The 24,983-nt window shown below is 39.9% G+C and overlaps 1 protein-coding gene across 2 annotated transcripts in view; it reads left to right on the top strand.

Moving 5' to 3' along the window:
- The window catches only part of CMC2 (C-X9-C motif containing 2), a 33,128-nt gene extending 8,531 nt beyond the window's left edge, over positions 1-24,597 (top strand). The window contains exons 2-4 of one of the 2 annotated variants that reach the window (XM_050773232.1): positions 1,304-1,419; positions 18,580-18,651; positions 24,225-24,597. In XM_050773232.1, the coding sequence (XP_050629189.1) occupies positions 1,339-1,419; positions 18,580-18,651; positions 24,225-24,311 (240 nt within the window). In that variant the 5' untranslated portion in view covers positions 1,304-1,338 and the 3' untranslated portion in view covers positions 24,312-24,597. The remainder of the gene's footprint in view (positions 1-1,303; positions 1,420-18,579; positions 18,652-24,224) is intronic. The other variant, XM_050773231.1, reaches the window with a different exon arrangement.
- The last annotated feature ends 386 nt before the right edge of the window (positions 24,598-24,983 follow it).

The raw sequence follows: 24,983 nt of genomic DNA, 5'->3' as shown, positions 1-24,983 counted from the left end.
CAGTTTCTCCACAGCAGTTTCTCCACATCTTCTTTTTTTTTTTTTTTTGAGACGGAGTCTCGCTCTGTCGCCCAGGCTGGAGTGCAGTGGCCGGATCTCAGCTCATTGCAAGCTCCGCCTCCCGGGTTCACGCCATTCTCCTGCCTCAGCCTCCCAAGTAGCTGGGACTACAGGCGCCCGCCACCTCGCCCGGCTAGTTTTTTCTATTTTTTTTTTTTAGTAGAGACGGGGTTTCACCGGGTTAGCCAGGATGGTCTCAATCTCCTGACCTCATGATCCGCCCGTCTCGGCCTCCCAAAGTGCTGGGATTACAGGCTTGAGCCACCGCGCCCGGCCTTCTCCACATCTTCTTTAGCATTTGTTACTTTTTGGGTTTTTTCAGCATTAGCCATCCTAATGGATGTGAGTTGGTTCCTGTTTTCTATTTGGAGCTTTTAAAAAATGAAAGCAATTTGTAGGTTCTTTCTTTTGGTAATCATTTCTGAGTTAGAAAGAATAGATTAAGCCCAGGTGGGGCACGGTAGCTCATGCCTATCCCAACACTTTGGGAGGCTGAGGATCACTTGAGGACAGGAGTTTGGAACCAGCCTGGGCAACATAGCAAGACCTCTGACTACCAAAAAAAAAAAAAAAAAGAACAGCTGCCCATAATGTTTTTCCTTTGACCTTGGCTGCTAATTTTCCACTTTGTGAATGAACCAGTTAAGCTTAAGTTCAGAGATTTCAGCTTCATGTTTTCAGTGTAATAATTAGTTTTATGGCTATATCTGTTAAATTTGAAATTTTTTTTTTTACAACTTCTGGTGTCATTTCATTGTTTAGGTTTTTTTTCAGCCAGCTATTAAGGAAAAAGCAATCTATTTTCACACTAATATGAGACTAATGACCCCTTAACCCTCAGAATAATATACATTTTAAAATAATAAGCCAATTCTCTTAACAAATCTGAACAAAATGAATTGTTAATTTCGGGAATGTGGCAAAAATATTTGAAGTCATGCTTATTAATATAAGCAAGCTATTTCTGCTTTAGCACTTATTTCTGGGATTGCGTCTCTTGAGGCTTCCTGCTTTTCTCCTGAACCTGCAGGTTCTCTAAACACTACTGATAACTTGCTGAATATGTTAAACCATTGAATTTAGAAAGCTTTGGCTGAAGTTTAATAATTTGCCTGAGGTCACACAGCTGGTTAATGGTTAACATACTTTTCTGATAAAGGTCACTGAAGGTTCTTACTGAAGATACTTTTAGGTGGCATAACAAATGTATTTATGCATATTCAAGACACTCTTGTATCCACAGGTTGCACTGCTGTGATCCATCATCATCTCCTAAAGATGCATCCTGACTTATCTCCACACTTGCATACTGAAGAATGCAACGTCTTGATTAACTTGCTCAAGGAATGTCACAAAAATGTAAGAGTTCAGAAAAACGACTGTACAGCCAAAATGAAACTTAGGTATAACACACTGATGTAAAATGTTATCTCTGTTAACAGAAGGAAATGATAATGTCTTAGTAAGGAGTCTGAGTTTAGTCAAGATAAGCAGTTGATATGTGTGAATTTTTTTTTTTTTCTACACAAACTACCTCCTTTTATGATTAGTAAAAATCAAACATGGTAGTTTGTTAGGTAACGTCTGAACTGGTATGTAACAGTTGGAATCCATGTTCTTACAATAAAATGCTTTCTCTTTCCTAATTATAGGGCACTAGAACAATTATATTCAGTGCTGACTCTTCTGATTATAATGGAATTGTTCTAAGAGTATCTCCTCTTTGATGGCTACCATTCTGTTTAATGGTAATAGAAATGTGTTACATAATTAGACATTAACTAGATTTATGATTGGCTTAATCTGATGTGTTTAGTTGTTAGTGGAGTGGAAGTAAAATTACATGGTTAAAACCAAAATAGAAAAGGAGCCCATCCATATTTGGAATGCATTAAATCAAGCTGATATTTTTATAGCTGCTGAATATTTAGCTTTTCCTTATATGTTTGATATATGACACTGTTGTTACAAGAAGCATTTGTTTTTTCTTTAGCCTTGCATGATGCATAGTTTTTCTCATGATATCCATAAACTGTAGATATATCAAATTATAATAATAGTAAGTATTACTTAAATGAGTAAAATTTATAGACCAAAAGTAAGGTGGTAAGTAGTACTTATAAAATGTGAAGTCAGATATTTTTACTGGTTCAAAGAATGTTGTCGATGACAATATTTTTTGGGCTATTTTCACTATACATATAGATCAAAATGAGCCAGACTACATAAGTAAAACATAAAGTTTCGATTTTTAAAGTAAAAACTATATAAAATGTTCACTGTTTAAAGAACAAGAACTAATTATTTGTGTTAAAGTAGAATATTTCAATTTGTCTCTGGTCAGTTACAGTCAGAGACAGAAAAGGAGGGGGATCTGGCAACAGAGGCACAGTGGAGAGAAACAGACTCTGTGGAATAACATTTCAGTCTTGCTATTGAGAATTTTGCCAGTATAGCCCTTTAGATGTATATTGTGCTTTTTGTAATACTGGACATAAATAAGGATATTATCTCTTCATATTTATTTCCTAGGTTAATCAAATTAAGGGCCAGAGTTTTTCAATCCTTGCTTTTAAGTAGTCTTTGTTTTATGTTTATATTTGTATGTTGCTTTTTGATCCATGACTATTTTAAATTGAAATCTATTTAAACATTTTTTTCTTTCTTTCAAATGGATTTCTTCTTTTTTTTTTTTTTTTTTTTTTTTTGAGACGGAGTCTCGCTCTGTCGCCCAGGCTGGAGTGCAGTGGCCGGATCTCGGCTCACTGCAAGCTCGCCTCCCGGGTTCACGCCATTCTCCTGCCTCAGCCTCCCGAGTAGCTGGGACTACAGGCGCCCACCACCTTGCCCGGCTAGTTTTTTGTACTTTTTAGTAGAGACAGGGTTTCACCATGTTGGCCAGGATGGTCTTGATCTCCTGACCTTGTGATCCGCCAGTCTTGGCCTCCCAAAGTGCTGGGATTACAGGCTTGAGCCACCGCGCCCGGCCCATGGATTTCTTCTTGAATCACTGGAACTAAAGATGGATTTTAAAAAATTAATTTTATTGAGGTGTAATTTACATGTAAGGAAATGCATCTATTTTAAGTGTACAGTTTGATGAGTTTTGTCAAATATAGACACCCATGCAACCACCATCACAGTCAAGATCTAAAACATTTCTATCAGAGTTTCCTGTGCCCCTTTGCAGTGAGTCCCCAACCCGTACCTCTTGCCCAGGTAACCACTGATCTACTTTTTGTTGATACAGATGAATTTTGCAGTTCTAGAATTTGTTAGAAATGTACACTGCATTGTATATTCTTTTTTATTTTTTGAGATTGAGCTTCATTCTGTTACCCAAGCTGGAGGGCAGTGGTACAATCTTGGGTCACTGCAACCTCCGCCTCCTGGGTCCAAGTGTTTCTCCTGCCTCAACTTGCCTAGTAGCTGGGATTACAGGTGTGTGCCACCACACCTGGCTAATTTTTTTAAATCTTTCGTAGAGATAAGTTTCACCATGTTGGGCAGTCTGGTCTCGAACTTCTGACCTCAGATGATCCTCCTGCCTTGGCCTCCCAAAGTGCTGGGTTTACAGGCTTGAGCCACTGCACCCAGCCTATATTGTATATTCCTATATTTTGAACCATGATATGTTTTTGAGGTTCATACATGCTGTTGCACATGTCATTAGTTCATTTATTTTTATTTCTGAGTAGTATTTCATTGTATGGATATGCCACAGTTTATTTACCTATTGATGGACATTTAGGCAAATAAACAGTTTGCAGCTGTGCTGTTTTGGATAAAGCTGCTATGAACATTCATGCACAAGTTGTTTATTTTTGAGACAGAGCCTTGCTCTGTTGCCCAGGCTGTAGTGCAGGGGCACAATCTTGGCTCACTACAACCTCTGCCTCCTGGGTTCAAGCAATTCTGCTGTCTCAGCCTCCCGAGGAGCTGGGATTACAGGCGTGTGTCACCATGCCTGGCTCATTTTTGTATATTTAGTAGAGATGGGGTTTCATTATGGTGGTCAGGCTGGTCTCAAACTCCTGATCTCAGGTGATCCACCTGCCATGGCCCCCCAAAGTGCTGGGATTATAGGCATGAGCCACCGTGCCCAGCCATCATGTGCAAGGCTTTGTGTGGACATCTTTTTATTTCTCTTGGGTAAATACCTAGGAATGGAATGACTAGGTCATGTGGTAAGTGTATATTTACCTTCATAAAAGGCCACCAAACTGTTTTCCATTTTGTACTACTTTACATTCTTGCCACTCTCCATCACCAGCACTTAATATTATAAACTTTTTAACTTTAGCCATTGTGTGGATATGTAGTAGTATCTCCTTTTGGTTTTAAATTGTATTTCCCTGATGACTAATGATTTTAATGTGCTTTTCATGTGCTTGTTTGGCCATTCATATAAAATTTTTTGCCTATATTTTAAAATATGACTGAGTTATAAGCATTCTCTTTATCATTTGGCATACAAGTACGTTGATAAGTGTATTGTGAATATTTTCTCTGTGGCTTTTCTTTTTTTTACTTCCTTTGGGATGTGTTTCAAAGAGTATCTATCTTGTACATTTGATGAATTCTTTTTTTTTTTCTTTCATGGTTTGTGCTTTTTGTGTCTTTGTGTATTCTGTGGTCACAAAGATACTCTTGTGTTTTCTTTTAGTTCTATAGTATTAGCTTTACATTTAGGTCTATGATTCATTTAAAGTTAATTTCATTTTTTTCCTTTGATATTTGTGTATTCTTATCTGATATTTCAAGTTAATTTTTGCGTATGGTATGAGGTGTGAGTTGAAGTTGATTTTCTTTGCCTGTGGGTAGCCAGTTGTCTCAACACCATATGTTGAAGAGACTGTTCTATCCCTGCTGTTTTACCATGGTCCCTTTGTCAAAAATCAATTGACCATATGTGAGTGGGTCTATTTCTGGGCTCTCTAGTCTGTTTCACTGATTTATATGTCTATTCTTAACACCAGTACCATGCTGTCTTAATTACTGTTGCCTTGTAGTGAGTCTCAGTCATATAGTATAAATCCTCCAATTTTGTTCTTTTTCAAAGTTGTTTTGGCTATTCTAGGTACTTTAATTTCCATATTAATTTTAGAATCAGCTTGTCAATTTCTACAAACAACATATTTACTGGTTTTTGTTTGAGGCTGAACATTGTTAATGACTTGGATTTTATCTTTTGTATCAGCAGGCAGTTCGTGTTTTTACGTATTTTTAGGGCATGACTGGCATAGCCTTTACTCTAGAGTTAGTTTAGCCTAATTACTAAAATAGGATTCTTTGCTGATTGACTTGAGTGTTCAATGAGATCTCTACTTTGGCTTATAAGGACTCCATTGACTCCCAGCCCTGTGTGAGCTCTGCGTTTTTCAGCTTGTAGCTGCTGTAATTGTTCTTCGTAGTGGTTGTGGCATTGTGAAAGTTCACCCAACACATATGTAGTGAATACTCAGTCAGTGACTCAAGGCAGCTCCATGTAGATGTCTGGAGTTCTTTTGCTGCTTATCTCTACCTCACAAATTCCAGCTGCCCCAACCTGCCCGAACGCTGATGTTTGCCTCCTCCGCTTGGTGAAACCACCATTGTCGTCTTGAGTTCTCTTCTCTGCTACACGGTTTAGAAATTGTCTGTAGGTAGAAAACTAGGTGAACGTAGGGTTCACTTGGTTTTGTTTCTTTCTTTCAGGTGTCACGCTCCTGTAGTCTGTTGTCCCAATATCTGAAAATAGTTGTTTTGTATATTCAGTTTTTTCTTTCATGGCTAGAAGCAGAAGTCTGGAAAATAGATTTTTAAGTAAATAGCATGGGGACAATTATATAGCTGTTTGGAAAAAGTTAAAATACCATACGTATGAATCAACTTCATCATCATCTAATAGGGCAGACATCTAAATGTCAAAAATGAAACCATACAAATACTAAGAAAACCTGGATAAATTCTTATATAACCTAGATGTGGGGAAAGTGTGCCTAAGTAAGGACCCTGAATTCCAGAGGCAATAAAGTAAAATATTGATAAAGGATCGTTTGAGGCCTGGAGTTCCAGAGCAGCTTGGGCAACATAGGAAGACCCTGCCTCTACAAAAAGTAAAAATAAAATTGCCTGGGCATGGCACATGCCTGTAGTCCTAGCTACTTGGAAGGTTGAGGCAGTAGGATCACTTACACAGTTGTTTGAGGCTGCAGTACAATACATCAGCCTGTGTGACAGAGTGAGACCCTGTCTTTACCAAAAAAAAAAAAAAGGGAGTAAGAGGCCAAAAATCAGAAAAATGAGCAAAAGCATGAGAGATAATTTACAAAAAGAGAAAAGATGGCCTTTAAACATGAAAAGATGTTCAACCTCAATAATTAGAGAAATACAAATTAAATATACTGAACATACTATTCCTTGTCTGCAGGGAGGCAAAATTAAACAGTGTGACAGGGAATTCTGTTGACAAGGCTGTATACCCTCATACATTTCTGATGGGACTGCAAATTGTTATAATCTTTATAGAGAAATTTGCTGCCGTGTAGCAAAACTGCAGTATATTTGATTTTTAATCCATCAGTCCCACTTGTAGGAATTTTTCTTTTTTTTTTTTTTTGAGGCGGAGTCTCGCTCTGTCGCCCGGGCTGGAGTGCAGTGGCCAGATCTCAGCTCACTGCAAGCTCCGCCTTCTGGGTTCACGCCATTCTCCTGCCTCAGCCTCCTGAGTAGCTGAGACTACAGGCGCCCGCCACCTCGCCCGGCTGTTTTTTTTTATTTTTAAAGTAGAGACGGGGTTTCACCATGTCAGCCAGGATGGTCTCAATCTCCTGACCTCGTGATCCGCCCGTCTCGGCCTCCCAAAGTGCTGGGATTACAGGCTTGAGCCACCGCACCCGGCACTTGTAGGAATTTATCTTAAAAGTATAACTCTAACAGTATGAAAAAATGTATGCACAAAGTTACTTACTGCAATGTTGTTTGCAGTTGCAAAATGTTCAGAACACCCTTTCCCAACAAAGTAGTTGAACGACCTATGGTACATCCACACAATGGAACACTATATAGCTGTTTTGTAATTTTTGTTTTTAAATAGACTTCATTTTTTTAGAACAGTTTTAGATTTACAGACAAACTGTGAATGCAGTACAGGGAGTTCCCATATACCTCACATCTAGTGTCCCTTATTATTAACATCTTACATTGATAAGGTGTTTGTTACAGTTAATAACCAATATCGATTATTTAAAGTCCCTGCTTACTCAGATTGCTACAGGTTAGTGTTTACCTAATGTCTTTTCTCTATTACAGGATTTCATCCAGGATGCATATTATACTTAGTTCTTGTGACTCTTTAGGCTCCTGTTATCTGTGACATTTTCTTTTTTTTTGATGACCCGAAAAGGTTTGAGGCATAATGGTCAGGTATTTGGTAGAATGCTCCTCTGTTTGAATTTGTCTTGTTTTCCTCATGGTTGGACTGGGATCATGTGTTTATGGAAGAAGACCACAGAGGTAAATTATATTTTCATCAAGGCTACATACTCCAACATACTTTATCACTGTTGATGTTGACTTTCATCACCTGGCTGAGGTATGTGTTAGGTTTCTCTACGATTTTTTTTTTAGGAGACAGGATCCATTGTGTCTTCCATGCTGTAGTGCAGTGGTGTCATTTTGGCTCACTGCAGCTTCAGACTCCTGGGCCTAGGTGATCCTCTCATCTCAACCTCCCGAGTAGCTGGGACTACAGGGCATGTCACCATGCTTGAATAATTTTTTGTATTTGTATATTTGTAGAGACAGGTTTTTGCCATGTTGCCCAGGTTGGTCTTGAACTCCTGAGCTCAAGCAATCTGTCTGTCTTAGCCTCCCAAAGTGCTGGTATTACAGACGTGAGCCACTGCGTGTGGCTAGGTTTTTCCACTTTGAAGTTACTCTTTTCTTCCCTTTTCATAACTCTTTGGAAGGAAGCCACTGTGTGCAACCTACAGGTAAGGACTGGGAAGTTACCCTGTTTCTCCAAGGTGGTGGAGTGTCTACATAATCTTCTGGAATTCTGTTCTAGAGAGTTACTTGTTCTCCCCCATTTATTTACTTATGCCAGTATGGACTCATGTATATTTACTTTATACCTTAGGTTATAATCCAGTATACTTTGTTTTGTTTTTCACATTGTTCCAGCTTTGGCCCCTGAGAGTCTTTCAGTTGGCTTTTTTAAAAAAACAGTGCAGCTGTTAAAGAAAAAAAAAAAAAAAAAAAAGCGAGGCTTGCTGGCTTGGTTCTGTAATCCCAGCATTTTAGGAGTCTGAGGTGGGAGGATTGCTTGAGCCCAGGAGTTCAAGACCTACATGGGCAACATAGTGAGACCCCCTGTTTCTACAAAAAATTTAAAAAAATTGTGTCACTAGATGACACATGCCTGTAGTCCCTCCCAGCTCCTTAGGAGACTGAGGTTGAGGTGGTGAGAGGTGACAACATGCTACCAGTCCTCGCTCTCAGCGCCTCCTCGGCCTCGGCGTCCACTGTGATGGCGCTTGAGGAGCCCTTCAGCCCACCACTGCACTGTGGGAGCCCCTCTCTGGGCTGCCTGAGGCTGGAGCCTGCTCCCTCGGCTTGTGGGGAGGTGTGGAGCGAGAGGCGCGGGTGGGAACCGGGGCTGCGCGCGGCTCTCGCGGGCCAGCGCGAGTTCTGGGTGGGCGGGCTCAGCGGCCCCGCACGGCCGCGCCTCGGCTGCCTCCCCGCTGGACAGGGCTCTTGACCTGCAGCCTGCCATGTCCGTGCAACCCCCCCCCCCCCACGGTGGGCTCCTGCGCAGCCCGAGCCTCCCTGACGGGCACCGCCCCCTGCTTCATGAGCCTCCCTGATGGGCACCACTCCCTGCTCCATGGTACCTGGTCCCATTGACCGCCCAAGGGCTGAGGAGTGCAGGCGCGGCTTGGGACTGGTGGGCAGCTGCTTCTGCAGCCCTGCGCGGGATCCACGAGGTAAAGCCAGCTGGGTTCCTGAGTCTGGTGGGAACTTGGAGAACTTTTATGTCTAGCTAGAGGATTGTAAATGCACCAGTCAGCACTCTTGTGTCTAGCTCAGGGATTATAAATGCAGTAGTCAGCACCCTGTCAAAACCTTTGAATCAGCTCTCTGTAAAACAGACCAATCAGCTTTCTGTAAAATGAACCAATCAGCTCTCTGTAAAATGGGCCAGTCAGCAGGATGTGAGTGGGGCCAGATAAGGGAATAAAAGCAGGCTGCCTGAGCCAGCTAGCCGCAACCCGGTAGGGTCCTCTTCAGTATTGTGGAAGTTTTGTTGTTTTGCTCTTTGCAATAAATCTTGCTGCTGCTCACTCTTTGGGTCCACGCTGCCTTTGTGAGCTGTAACACTCACCGCAAAGGTTTGCAACTTCACTTCTGAAGCCAGCGAGATCACGAACCCACGAGAAGGAAGAAAGTGCGGACACATCTGAAGGAACAAAGCAGGAAGAACGAACAACTCCAGCTGCGCCGCCTTTAAGAGCTGTAAAACTCACCGGGAGGGTCCACGGCTTCTTTCTTGAAGTCACCAAGACCAAGAACCCACCAATTCCGAACACAGTGGGAGAATCACTTGAGCCTGGGAGGTCGAGGTTGCAGTAAGTCGTGATTGTGCCACTGCTCTCCAGCCTGGGTAACAGAGTAAGACCCTGCCTCTGAAAAGAAGAAAAAAAATTTGAACTGACGTGTAATGACTTCCAGGATACATTTCTTGAAGAAATCAAAGGACAAAACAGTATTTATAGTATCCTAGCATTTGTATAAAGAAGAAGATAAGCAAAACGTATTTGTATTTCCTCATTTGTGCAAAAAGAAACAAGATAACTGGAAGCTAATGAGATTTATTACCTTCTGAGTGGTGGGTAGGAGCAGAGTGGAGAAGTGACACTTTTACAAAATCTTTTGGCTGGGGGCAGTGGCTCGTGCCTGTAATCCCAGCACTTTGGGAGGCCAAGGTGGGTGGATCACTTGAGTCCTGGAGTTTGAGACCAGCCTGGCCAACATCACAAAACCTCATCTCTACCAAAAATAAAAAATTAGCTGGGCGTGGTGATGGGCCCCTGTAATCCCAACTTCCCAGGAGGCTGAGGCAGGAGAATCACTTGAACCTGGGAGAGGGAGGTTGCAGTGAGCCGAGATTGTCACTGCCCTCTAGCCTGGGTGACAGAGTGAGACTGTGTCTCAAAAAACAAAAAAAATTACATATTTTGTATAATTCATGTTGTTTGAACTTTGTTCACGTTTCATCTACTCCAAAAAAAAAGGATAAAAAAGGGATGAGCAGGGTTGGGAAGAAAACTCAAAAATGGAATACAAGCAAAACCAGACAAACTTACTTCAAATGAGTCATCTAATTACACTAAAGGATAAAACGAACTAACCCAAGTAATTTGAACATGTGCTAAAGACAAGGTAGAGCTGTTGTTAGTAGTTTGGATTTTGCAGTGGCATGGATTGGCAGTTCTGAAACTGGCTTCTGAGTATTCTGTGTATTCCAAGACTGAGCAAATAAGTAAACATACTGTAGATAATAAGAGACAGGTTTCTTACTGTCATAAATATGGAAGAGGAAAGGCTAGGATGTATGCTGTGATGTTGGATTGGAATTAGAGGTATCAGTGTGAACTCATGGTTTTCAGTATATATAAGATGTAGAATAGATAGATACGTGTGTCTATGTTTGTTTCATACATGTGTTCAATATATGTTTTCCTGTAGCAATGAGCATACGTATTGCCCAGATTTTGTTTTTGAATACCACTCTTCAGTAACAGGGATCCTTGGAGAAATTACTGATTGTAGGGCTAGGGCTGGGAAAAAACAAGAAGAACCTGCAACATCTTGTACCAGAAAGTAAGACATTTATCAAAGAATAATGGGGGCGGTTAAAAGGACAGGGGCCAGCTTGAAGGGATTCCTGCTGGCCAAAAATGGGACAGAACAACAAAGTGATGAAAATAATATAGTCAATTGAATAAGGATCCATGAGTCCAAACTCATATAAATATATAAATGGATGAAAAGGGAAAGTTTCCATTACAGTAGAATGCCAACTAAAATATAAGAGGAGTGCTAGAATTAGAAAATCACTGTTTGTTAACCGTTGTAATAGTAATTGATTTAGTCAGTAATCATTAATAAATCCTCATACTAGTGGGTGAAAAGTTTGAGGAAATAATTGGATAGTTAAATGGTCTCAAAGTGTGTACCCATAATAATTACAGAGGAAAAAGGAATAACTTTACAGTGTAGAAACTTGGCAGGTAGCTCCTTACCTAGGTAATAGAAGTTAACATCAATAATGGGACAAATTGCCATGTGCCTCTTGATGTGGTACACCGAAGACATAACATCACTTCTAGGGTATTCCTGCCAAAAAGTCATGACCTGAATCAAGTTGTGAAGAAACACCAGACCAACCCAAATGGGGGAGCATTTTGCAAAATAACTGACCTGTACTCTTTAAAATGTCAAGGTAATGAAAGAAAAAAGAGACAAGCTGTTTCAAATAAAAGATTAAAAGATAAGAAAAATACTGTAAGAGCTGAAAAAAAAAAAGATGAAAGAGACATGACAACTAAATGCAATAGCAATCCTGGACCGGGAAAAAAAAAAACCCCCAACTTTTTTTGCCTTTTGCATGAATGATACTATTAGGCCAATTGGTGAAATTTGAATAAGGTCTATAAATTAGATACTAGTATTAATGTTAATTTTCTAATTTTGGTAATCCTATAGGGACTTAAATTTAAGTCCTTGTTTTTTTAGGAAATGTGCATTGTATCTGCAACTTAATCGGTTCAGAAGAAAAGCTCGTGTGTGTATGTAAGAGCTAGAAGAATAAAGCAAATGTGAAATGTTACTATTTGGAAATTCTTTGCACTGTTCTTGCAACTTTTCTTCAAGTTTGAAATAGACAATTGTTTTTAAAGACATCTCCGGTCATCAAGTTTTACCTAAGTGATCTTTCTGAAGACTTGCACTTTTTAAGTGTTAAATTGAGCCCAGGAGTTTGAGGGTATAGTGAGCAGTGGTGTCACTCCGACACTTCAGCCTGGGCAATGGAGCCAGACTGTGTCTCTCAACAGCAACACCACCACCTAGTGACTTAAAACAGCTATAATTCTGCAGGTCCAGATCTGGGGGGAAAAAAGTTAATTAAAAGTTTATGGGGAGGATGGGCGACAAAGCAAGACTCCGTCTCAAATAAAAAAAAAAGTTTATGGGGAGGATGTCTCACTCTGTCACCCAGGCTCGAGTGCAGTGGCACTGTCAAAGTTCACAGCAGCGTTGAACTCCTGGGCTCAAGTGATCCTTCTGCCTCATCCTCCTGAGTAGATGGGACTATAGGTGTGTGCCATCATGCTTGGATAATTCAATTTTTTTTTTTTTCCCCTCTTAGAGAGAGGCTCTCCTGTGTTGCCCAGGGTGGTCTCAAACTCCTGGCCTCAAGTTGTCTTCCTACTTTGGCCTCCCAAAGTGCTGGGATTACAGGCATGAGCCACTGTGCCTGCCCTGATCCCAGTTATTTAATTAATAAATTGAGTGAATTATATTACCTAAGATGTCTTTTAGCCCTGAGTTTGTGTAATTCTGTTTTAGTCTTTTTTTGTTGATTAGTCCGTCTTTCTGAATGCCCCTGTCTGTGCTGGAATGCTGCAGTGCTCTCCAGTCTGCTTGAAGTGCCTGAGTGTTTTATCTCCAAATAGCCTACCTTGCTGTGCTTTTATCATTCTTTCTGTGCTTTTTTAGTTCTGCTGTGATCTTTGCAGACAAATGTTATTTCCACAGCTTTCAGGTGTCTGTGGGTGACTTCTGATCTACTGGCCTATTTTGCCTACATTTGTCAGCAAGACTTAGATATTCTTTCCATCTGAAGGTAAAATACAGAATTTAGAACAGCTGATTTCCTCAAAGCTACTTGGAATTCCTTATGTATTTTTTCTGATTTATAAAAGTAATATGTCAGTAATACATATCATTTTAGATAGTATAAAAGAGGTAGGAAAGTGTAAAGCAAACAAAAATTAACCTTTTGTTCAACCATCCAGAGATAAACTCATTAAGAACTGGATTTTTTCACCATTTAAAAATTTTTGTATTTTGCCTTTTTCTCTTCTTCTTCTTAGCATTTTGAAATGCCCACATTTTTTCCATCGTGAGAAAATACATAAGATTCCTTCCCATAATCCCAGCCTTCTGGTATCTTGTGGTAGCGTCTGTTTCAGAGCTGACTCTTGAAAGAATACAGCTTTCTTCTTTCAGTTTGGGTTCTACCCTCGCTAGGGTCCCAGAACTACCAAGATCACTAATGACTGCCCTGCTGCCAAATTTGGTGGATGTTTTCAGTAGTTACCTCACTTTTCTCCCAGCAGCATTTGATTCCCTATCAAAACACTCTTCCATAGGCTTCTACCATAACTTTCTCTTCCCTGGTTTTCCTTAAGTTTCTTTGGCCACTCTTCAGGCTACCCCAGGCCATACCTTCCTGCAAAAAATCATTCATTTTCCTGGTTTCAGTAACTCTCAAATCTGTATCTCTGGCTCAGATTTCCTCTGAGTTCCGGGTCTGTTTATCTCAGCTAGACAGTGGACTTAAGTGTTCCACCAGTAAACTCAACATGTCCAGATACAAATTTATCTTATCTCTTTTTAAAACCTCCACTGTCATTCTTAGCTGAAAGCCAATGTCATCTTTAATTCCTCCATCTGCCTCACCTCTTCCTGTGAGCCTTTACCAGGTGCTGTTGTCTGCCGAATCTCTCTTGAACCATTCTTGTTTGCCAGGGCCCCTGCCATAGTCCGTGCCAGCACTTTTATTGGGGCCACCTGTAAAGGACTTCTGTCCAATCTCCTGGCAGTTTTGTTTTCTTTTTTGTCTAAATCAGTTTTCCACCCTGGATGTAGAGTGATGTTTCAAAAATAAGTTTAATCATTGTTACCTTTTTTTTTTTCCCCCCGAGGTGGAGTCTTACTCTGTCGCCCAGGCTGGAGTACAGTGGTGGGATCTCAGCTCACTGCAGCTGTTAGGAATCTGCATTTTATTTATTTATTTTATTTTCGATGCAGGGTTTCACTTTGTCGCCCAGGCTGGAGTGCAGTGGCACGATCTCGGCTCACGTACAACCTCTGTCTTCCGGATTCAAGCGATTCTCCTGCCTCAGCCTCCCGAGTAGCTGGGATTACAGGCGCCCGCCATTACGCCTGGCTAATTTTTGTATTTTTAGTAGAGACGGGGTTTCACCATGTTGGCCTAGGCTGGCCTCAAACTCCTGACCTCAGGTGATCCGCCCAGAGTGCTCGGATTACAGGCATGGGCCACTGTGCCTGGCTCATTGTCATCTTTTTAATAGATCCTTTTGGCTATAGAATGCATTATAAATGTCTTGCCTTGTGTTTCAAGTCCTTAATGAAACTCATCCTTAAGTAGCTGTTAGTCTTCACCACTCTCCCACAGCTCCTTCCCCCTCATTCCTGTGGTAGTTTTTTTTTTGGCAGGTACGTGGGAGAATGGTATTTCTGTCTTCCAAGCCTCCATTTTTGTACTTGCTTTTTCCTTTGTTGAACTTATTGCATTCCTTCTGGCTCCACTTACTGTTTTCTAAACCAGGTTTTATCATCCATCAGGTTTTCTTCAGCTTAGTTGGTCATTTCCTTTTCCCTTTCCTGGCCTAGATTCTCCTGGTACAGTCACTCTGAGTAGCATCATACATAATACCTTTCTGCTTCGTGGCAGTTCTCACACTTTTTGGTCTCAGGACTCCTTTACACTCTTTTAACATTATTGAGGACTCTTGGGAGCTATTGTTTATGTGGGTGATATGTACAATATTTATTGGATTAGAAATGAAGACTGAGAAATTAAAAAAATTATTTTAAAGTTACAATGATAAATTATAATTTTACATGGTCAGATGACATGTTAGCATAGTTATTTTTCACAAAAATCTTACTTTTCAAACCAGAACAAAGGGAAAAGAATGACATCGCTTTTCATTTTTTTAATGTCTGAATTAATAAAATATACCTGAATTCTCATGTCTGCCTCTACATTCAATCTGTTGTAATGTTAGACTTCATATAGCCTCGGGAAAACTCCACTATACCCTTGTGAGAGGATGAAAATGAACAAAACAAATGTTTTTGTGTTATTGAGAAGATAGTTTTGACCTTCTATATTCCCTGCAAAGGTCTCAGGAACCCCTGGGTGTCTCTGGACTACACTTTGAGAACCACTGCTTTATGGCAATCACTTCTTATTTGTCTTTTTCCCTCTGACTATGTACTGTGAGAGTAGGGCCCAGATCCACCTTGCTCACTTCTGCATCCCTGGTGCCTGGGACATTGTTCTTTATATAGAAGGTTTGCAGATATCTATTGATTCACTTATTCAATCAATTGCTCGGTTGGTTTGGTTCTTAAGAAATTGACACCAGGCACTAGAGACTTACTCTATATAAGTATGAGAAACTTGTAGCCTGCGAGAATTTCTTCTACCAATTTCTCTGAGGCATTTGGGTCTGATATTTTTCATGTTAACATCACAAGAGTATAATTCTCATTTTACCTTAGTCAGGTAAAAGGAAGCATATAAATTAGTTTTTGTCATGGGTTTTTGAATTAAGATGTACATATATGGAATGATATAAATAAATGTCAACTCTGAAATATTGTCTTAACATTTGAAAACTGCTTGACTAGAAGGGGTGAAAATTCATTGTCATGTTTATTTGTTGTCAAGGAAGTAGTATAGGAAAAATACACAGGAAATACTTATTCTTTGGGAATGATAGAGGAAAGAAAAAAGTAAAATAAAAATTAAGTACAGAAAGTTTTTTAAATTAAGAAATTTATTCTGGAAAGGTCATTAAGTAACAAACAGGAGACTTTAGTCTATCTTAAATGCTTCCTGGAAAAACTGACCACTTACTCAGTGTGGACTTGAAACGTACGTTTAAAATGGTGGTGAAGCAGGAAAAAAAGAAATAGCATGAGGCATAGCTTATTAATTATGTGTTGTCTGGTTTCCATGAAAGTCTTAATTAGAACGAAAAGGAAAAGATGTGCTTATTATTACAACTACCAAGTTCAGCATATATGACCTGTCATTATAAAACAGATCACCGTGCTATCTGACCCACCCTTGAAAATCGTGAAGTGCAAACACACTAATTATGTTCCTACTGAAATTCAGGTTCTTAACTTCAGGCTTCAGCTTAACCTGCTTCAGAGAACACTCATACTTTCTGCCACGAGGATACTCACAGGACTAGAAACAGCTAGGAGATTTTATTTTTTAAATCAAACTGAACTTCAGGCAGATTTCCTTGTATTGTAAATTAGTGGCTTGTTTATATGACCTTTGTAGGGCATCTAATGATAGTGTTAATGTATTTTTTTTTTTTTTTTTCCCGATACGGAGTTTCGCTCTCGTTGCCCAGGCTGGAATGCAATGGCACGATCTCTGCTCACCGCAACCTCCACCTCCCAGATTCAAGCAATTCTCCTGCCTCAGCTCCGGAGTAGTTGGGATTACAGGCATGTGCCACCATGCCTGGCTAATTTTGTATTTTTAGTAGAGATGGAATTTCTCCATGTTGGTCAGGCTGGTCTCAAACTCCCGACCTGAGGCGATCCGCCTGCCTTGGCCTCCCAAAGTGCTGAGATTATAGGTGTGAGCCACCGTTTATGGCTGTGTTATGTATTTAATGTATTTTGGTGACATTTTGAATGGGGGCTAATGAGAAAAGGGCTCTGGCACTAAGCATTTATTAATAAGATAACTCTTACAGGACAGTGTTTGGTAGTGAAGTTACTCTGCCCATGGCAGTGTGGCCACGCTGCAGCTTGACACCACTCCCTGTAATAGAGAATGGATTGTGCTGATTTTAACATTTCCCTTAAGAAAAGGTTGTTAGGTTATGATAAAACATTTACACTGTCTTTGTGAGGTTTTGGTGAGTTAGTAAGTAGGCTTCCCTTTCATCAAGAAAAAGTCTTTAAATCTTTGTTTCTACTTGCAGAATGTTTATTCCTTCTTTGTAAGAAAAACCAGGATAATTTGTTCATTTGTATACAGTTGATCCTTGAACAGCTTGGAAGTTCGGGGCACTAACCACCATGCAGTTGAAAGTCCACATATAACTTTTTGACTACCCAAAAACTTGACCGAGAGTTTCCTGTTGTCTGGAAGCCTTACTGACAGCATAAATAGTTGATTAACACATGTTTTGTATGTTATATGTATAATTTATTGTATTCATACAATAAAGTAAGTTAGAGAAAAGAAAATCGTAAGGAAGAGAAAATACATTTATAGTATGGTATTGTATTTATTGATATGTAAGTTTACATCATCTGTTTACAAGATGATGTATGTCAGTCTGAAATGGTAGGCAACCCCAGCTGCAGACCTCAATCTACAGTACATTTCAAGTAGTTCAGCTTTTTCCTGTAATATGATTACTTTTCTCTGCTTCTTGGGAGCACTTCCAGCATTACTAGTGGCGCTTCATATGGGTCCTATGGTGTTATTCAAGGTTTATGGTTATTGCAGTAAACATGACTTGCTTCCTGTGTATGTTATTGGTATCACAGGGTGTTTTAAGTGCATAATTGTAAAGCTTGAGCCCACTGTAATAGCAATAGGAGGTGATTTCAAAATTATTACGGTAGTACAGTATATATCGCAGTTAATTTTATGTAGTTGTGATTTGATACATCTTTACATTTGCTTACATTTCTCTCAACTTTGAATGGTGCTATATATGTTCTGTGTGTGTGTTAGTTTTGATAAATTTTAACGTTTTAAAATTTGTATATGTTTTATGGTAGTAAATGGCAAAATAGTATTTACGTTTTTTTTTTTTTTTTTCCTAAGACGAAGTTTCACTCCGTCGCTCAGGCTGGAGTGCAGTGGCGCAATCTCGGCTCACTGCATCCTCCGCCTCCCGGGTTTAAGCAGTTCTCTGCCTCAGCCTCCCCGAGTAGCTGGGATCACAGGCGCCCACCAACACGCCCGGCTAATTTTTTTTGTACTTTTAGTAGAGACAGGGTTTCACCATCTTGGCCAGGCTGATCTTGACGCCTGATCTGGTGATCTACCCACCTGTCTTGGCCTCCCAACGTGCTGGGATTACGGGCATGAGCCACCGTGCCCCGCCGGTATTTACATGTTTTAAGCATTTATGCTGTACTTTTTTTTTTTTTTTTTTTTTTTGGTATTTCTAGGCTATGGTGGTTCATCTGCAAGTTTTTTTAAATTGTTGCAAATGTTCAAGAATGTTTTCAATATATTTATTGAAAAAAATCCACGTGTAAGTGGACTCACGCAGTTCAAATCCATGTTGTTCAAGGACCAACTGTGCTTCATACATGTGATTTAACTATTACTTGTTTATTAACAAAGTGACACTATAAACTAATTTCTGTAGTATTTAAATTGTATGTTCCCTAAACCTTGGCATATTATGGGATGAAATATTTTACTCCTTTTCTTCCTTTTAGCACAACATTCTGAAATTTTTTGGTTATTGTAACGATTTTGATCGGGATGTGAGAAAATGCCTGAGAAAGGAGGTAAGAAAAGTGTCAAAGGATGGATATGGTTGAACAATAGAACATATTTGAATATTGTATATTACTGCCATTATTGAATTTTTCCCAAATTTTTGTGTAATGGAGAAAATTGACTTTACATGTGTATGACCTTCCTCTGTTTAAGGGAAGAAATGAAAGCTTTTCTGGGGACAGTTTTAGAACATAGCTTTTTGAACATGAGCACAAATGAGGAAGACAACTTCCTTGTGATGATTACTGTAGGTCATTTGGATGAATTTAATGGTTTAGGAAGTTGTATCTCTGGCCGGCAGAAAGACTTATATCAGTCACCTATTAGCTGATAGGCAGGTAATTAAAACTCTCTGGGCCTCAATTTCCGTATATAAATTGAGGAGGCTAGAATTAGGCTCTTTTCAGCTTTAACATTTTGAATTTCTTTGTAGTTATGCTTTGTGTAAGCCATAGGGATCTGATTTGACTTGTTTTGGAACACTCATCTCTGAACTTAGGGCATGACTTGGACTTGGGCAAATAGCCACCGTACACAGTTCATTGTCTTTTTCCAGGCACTGCCAGATAAGCAGAGTGCATTTTAAACTTTTGAAAAGAAATTTGATTCAATTTGTTTCGTACATCAGATTTTTTGTGTCCAGAACTTTTTAAAATATACGATGGCTAAAATTTTGCGTTTCAGATACCATTTTTGTTATTTTTGAACTTTTTTTTTTTTTTTTGCCTCAGATTGAAAAGTTTAAATATAATATTTGAAGTTGTCCAGCATCTTTCTTTTGATTTTGTTTTCTGCTCAGGCTGATTTTCCCTTCCTGGATTCCCTTTTCAGTGTGACACTCATCTTTACTGTTTGAAGAACTGTTTGGAGTTCTGACTGAAGAGTAATAGTTTGTTTCTTTTTTTCTTTTGAGACAGGATCTCTCTCTGTCGCCTAAGCTGGAGTGCAGTAGGGTGATCATAACTCACGGAAGCCTCAAACTCAAGTGATCCTCCCACCTCAGCTTCCTGAGTAGCTAGGACCACAGGTACATGCCACCCTGTAGGGTGATCATAGCTCACTGAAGCCTCAAACTCAAGTGATCCTCCCACCTCAACCTCCTGAGTAGCTAGGACTATAGGTGCGTATCACCGTGCCTGGTTAAGGTTTTACACATTTTTTTGTAGAGATGCGAGTCTCGCTGTGTTGCCCAGGCTGGTCTCAAACTCCTAACCTCAAGCAGTCCTCCTACCTTGGCCTCCCAAAGTGCTGGGACAATAGGCATGAGTCACCATGCCCAGCCTTATTAGTGTTTTTAAATGATTTATTATAAATATTTGTCCTTTATATGAAAAAACCAGTTAACATGAAAACTACACCTAGGACAATGTTTCTGTTTTAATAGTAAGCTTATGAGCTGGCATCTGTAATCCCAGCTATTCGAGAGGCTGAGGCAGGAGGATTCCTTGAGGTGAAAAGTTTGAGGCTAACTTGGGCAACATAGTGAGACCCTGTCTGTAAGAAATCTCTTAAAATTTAGCCAAGTGTGGTTACACATACCTGTGGTCCTAGCTACTTGGGAGGCTGAGGCAGGAGGATCACCTGAGCCCAGGAGTTCATGGCTGCAGTGAGCTATCTAGGTCACCACTCTGCTTCAGCCTGGGTGACAGAGTGAGACCCTGTCTCTAAAAAATAGTATTGCCCGGGTGTGGTGGCCCACGCCTATAATCTCAGCATTTTAGGGGGCCAAGACAGGCAGATCACCTGGGGTCAGGAGTTCGAGACCAGCTTAGGAAACATGGTGAAACCCGACTCTACTAAAAATACAAAAAAATTAGCCAGGCATGGTGGCGGGCACCTGTAGTCCCAGTTACTCAGGAGGCTGAGGCTGAGGCAGGAGAATAACTTGAGCTTGGGAGGCGGAGGTTGCGGTGAGCCCAGATCACGTTACTGCATTCTAGCCTGGGTGACAGAGTGAGACTCTGTGTCTAGATAGATAGATAGATAGACAGACAGACAGAGTGAGACTCTGTCTCTAGATAGATAGATAGATAGATAGATAGATAGATAGATAGAGTGAGACTCTGTCTCTAGATAGATAGATAAGTAAATGAATGCATTCTAGCTAGCCTGGGTGACAGAATGAGGCTCTGTCTCTAAATAAATAAATAAATAGGTAGATAAATAGATAGCTTATGGAAAAATATAGCTCATATTATTTTATTTGGTATGGCTATTTGTTTTTTACATTCTTTCAGCTGTATAACGTAGCTTTTTTTTGCGTTTTTAGATGTTTTCCCCCATGGTTAAGAAATTTTGCCACTGCTTTGTCAATTAGATCTTCATATGAAATTGTCTTCTCAGCTGGCCTGAGATCTGTTAGTGACTTTTTAGTAGACTGTTGGAGATATTTTTCTTACTTTGTCTGAGTTTGTTTTCCTATACGTTTTATGTTTTCTCCTTGATTTCTTTTCTAAGTCCTCTGTGTAGTTGTATGTTATTTTATTCTCTAATTTGTAGATGTTTTTCTGTCTGCTCGCCCATCACTAATTTCTGAATCTGCACTCATGTATTTCTTCTCTACTCTTAATGCTTGCTTCAGATGCTTTCCTGCTACTCTTTGCTTCATGTGTCATCTGATTACTTCATTCCATGAAGCATTTTTTTGTTTTGTTTTTTTGAGACAGAATCTTGCTCTGTCGCCCAGGCTGGAGTGCAGTGACAGGATCTCGGCCCACTGCAAGCTCCGCCTCCCAGGTTCACGCCATTCTCCTGCCTCAGCCTCCCGAATAGCTGGGACTACAGGTGCCCACCACCATGCCCGGCTAATTTTTTGTATTTTTAGTAGAGACGGGGTTTTACCGTGTTAGCTAGAATGGTCTCGATCTCCTGAGCTTGTGATGTGCCCGCCTCAGCCTCCCAAAGTGGTGGGATTACAGGCGTGAGCCACTGCACCTGGCCTCCGTGAAGCTTTTAAGTAGAAAAAGTATATGGCCATTTCTTGTTGGGACTCTGCTGTGTCACTGCTTTTATTCTTTTTTTTTTTTCTTTTTTTTTAGGGAGATAGAGTTTCGCTGTGTTGCTCAGGATGGTCTCAGACTCCTGGGCTTAAGCAGTTCTCCCACCTTGGCCTCCGAAAGTTTTGGATTACAGGTGTGAGCCGCTGCACCTGGCCTTTTCTTCTTCTTGGAAACAAAAAAACCAACAAAAACACTAATAATACTTTTGTGGCATCCTCTTTTGTCCATCTTAATTGTTTTGTTTGATTTGGGGTTAATTGGCCTTCTGTCTATTGTTTGATGGAGTTTTGTGAGTAACTTCATATTCATTCTTTTCCCCCCTTTTATTCAGGGACGATCTTGACTTCCTTTGGAGATGTCTTAACATATTTTAATGTACACTGTATTTTGATTTGCCCTGTAAGTTATTTATTGGCCTGCTACAAAGTATTCTGAAGACTTTCCCTTAAGACCCTCCTCAACCTGATTGCTGGGGGCAATTCAGTAGATGTGATTAAAGGTAGATGTGAAAGCTTTTTCTCAGCAGGTATCCCTCCTTGTTTTAGAATAGTGTTTTTTGATTTTTTCCCAAACAATTTTATGAGTAGATTGAATGCATGATAGATAAAATGAATGGCTTTGAAGGGACCTCGTGCTTCATGTGTAATTTGAAGTAGCCTTTTTTTTTTTTTTTTTTTTTTTTTTTTTTTTTGAGACGAAGTCTCGCTCTTGTCGCCCAGGCTGGAGTGCAATGGTGTGATCTCGGCTCACTGCAACCTCCTCCTCCTGGGTTCAAGTGATTCTCCTGCCTCAGCCTCCTGGGTAGCTGGGATTACAGGTGCGTGCCACCACGCCCGGCTAATTTTTATATTTTTAGTAGAGACAGGGTTTGATCATGTTGGCCAGGCTGGTCATGAACTCCTGACCTCAGGCCATCTGCCCATTTTGGCCTCCCAAAGTGTTGGGATTATAGGCGTGAGCCACCATACCTGGCCTGAGGTAGCCTTTTGACAAGGAAGGAATAAAAAGTTTGAAAACTACCATTCCAGAAGATATGTTAGAATCCTTCAGTCAAAACTTTTGATCTAGAAAACTTCTTAAAGATTGTCTAGCCCACCTGCTTATATTTGAAGTTACTGGCCCAGAAGAGTGAAGTAACTCAAAGTCATGAATCCCCACATTACACTGTCTCGGATGGCGGGGTTCATCCGTGATGAGCTCGGTATCACTAATCTTTAATTTCTGTGGCCTTGCTCTCCAGATCTGTGGCTCCTAGAAGATTTTGATGTTTAACTGTTCACATGTTTTCAGTTTTTTCTATTGGAATTTACTTTTACCCTTTTCCCCTTCTGCCCAGGGGAAAACACAGTCATTCACCTTTAAAGTGTGTTGGTTTGGTATATATATTGTAAGCTTGTACATATATACATATAAAAACACTTTTAAGTTTCTCTGCTTTAAACGTAGGTTAACTATTTAAGAAAATCTAAGTGCCAGGCTTCGTGTCTGCTGTTATTTCTAACCTGCTGACCAGATCAGAATACTAGGCCGAAAACCTCTTGAGGTGAAAACTGCAGTTGTATGTAGCTGATTACGAAACATAGGATTTGAGGAGTATCAGGTTTGTTAACTGTTCATGAGAAGAAACCTTGGGAAGCTGAGCTATGTGTTTCTATATGAGTCAGTAGGATAGGTTGCTAAGAACCAGTTACTCTTTTGATAATGTCTAAAGAAATACAATGTGAGTTGGTCATAACATCTAGGCCCACTATAGTCCATGTCATTGTGACTGGAGCACTGTATTCAATTTTGGTTGTGATTTTTTTTTTTTTTTTTGGTAAGGGGCATTGATATTAAAGTGCTTTATAAAAAGTCAATAAAAGTCATTTTATAGGTTCGATATTAAAAGACAGAGGCTATGTTTTGTGCAGCAGTTGTAGAAACAAGCAATGTTCAGCCCAAAAGGTAGTAAGTGGGTTATCTGTAATCAAATATTTGAACATTACAGCAGACAAGAAGAAATAAAAGGTGGTAGTTTACAGGGAAGCACTTTTGGTTTAAAATGAAAAACTTTGGAACGAGTAGAATTGTCCAACAGTTAGACAAACTACCTCTCATGGAGTTTACAGGGAAGCACTTTTGGTTTAAAATGAAAATCTCTGGAATGAGTAGAATTGACCAGCAGTTAGGCTACCTTTCAAGGAGGTGAGCCCCTTCACTAGAGGTACTCAGCAGAAGTTAGAGGACTTGTTAGACTGTGAGCCCCTGGAGAACACGGACAGAATTTGCTCGTCTTCAGTACTTATTGAATTCATGTTTTGGGAGGAAATTGAGCAAACAATTGTGCACCTATTAGGATGTAGATGCTGTACTGTATTGAATTAAGTTGTGCTAGATATGAGATATTCTCTAAGGTCACTATTTCCAATCTCAGATTTAGTTCAATAAAAGAAGAATTTTGTCAGAACATTTTTTAAAAATTTAACCCCTGTTAACCTCAAAGAACATTTATATTTTGCAAATATTTCTAAATAATATACTGCTATAAATAGTGACATAATCTGCTGTCTCTTTTCTCCCCCCTTCTTCCTTTTATTTTTCAGTACATACAAAACAGGATCAAGAGCAGGGAGGATGGCATTGCAATGCGAAAGAAACTTTTTAATACTCCAGAGGAATCCGAAAAATAAATTGCATTTTCACTGGATGCCTTGGCTGAGAGAAGACCTAAAGACTCTGGGTTGATACCTGAAAGAATCCTATCTTATTTGGTCTCCATAATCCTTTGAATGGAAGGTGACCTGTGAGAGATTGAACCGTGGAGAAATATGAAAACCCTGGATTCTGAGTGTTTGTTGGGCAGGGTGTTTAGTACTGTCTCCCCTTTACCAGCAAACCTGACTTCACCGTGTTTCTTCCCTTTGCCTACAGCCAGTTAATATCTGAGTAACTTATCTCCCTCAATAAAATAATTTATTTAAATAATTTTTTTCTCCTTTCTCTTAGAGTCTCCTGGCATTAGGGCAAATGATGCCATTAGGCTTTTTCTTTCTGACAACATGACACTGAAGAGTTCTGGGGAAATACCATCAGTGTTAACTATTTGAAAATGTTCCAACTTTATTGTTTTTAAAGAGTGATTTTCTAAATGATTAAAAAAGATTTTTTTTTTTTGAGACATAGTCTTGCTTTGCTGCCCAGGCTGGAGTACAGTGGTGCGATCTCAGTTCACTGTAACCTCCACCTCCTGGGTTCAAGTGATTCTCCTGCCTCAGCCTCCCTAGTAGCTGGGGCTACAGGCACAGGCTACCATGCCTAGCTGATTTTTGTATTTTTGGTAGAGACAGAGTTTCTCCATGTTG

Source organism: Macaca thibetana, chromosome 20 (genome assembly GCF_024542745.1).
Source record: "Macaca thibetana thibetana isolate TM-01 chromosome 20, ASM2454274v1, whole genome shotgun sequence".
Lineage (NCBI taxonomy): Eukaryota > Metazoa > Chordata > Mammalia > Primates > Cercopithecidae > Macaca > Macaca thibetana.
The sequence above is the reverse complement of the archived record's forward strand: the minus strand, read 5'-3'. Positions and strand labels throughout refer to the sequence as shown.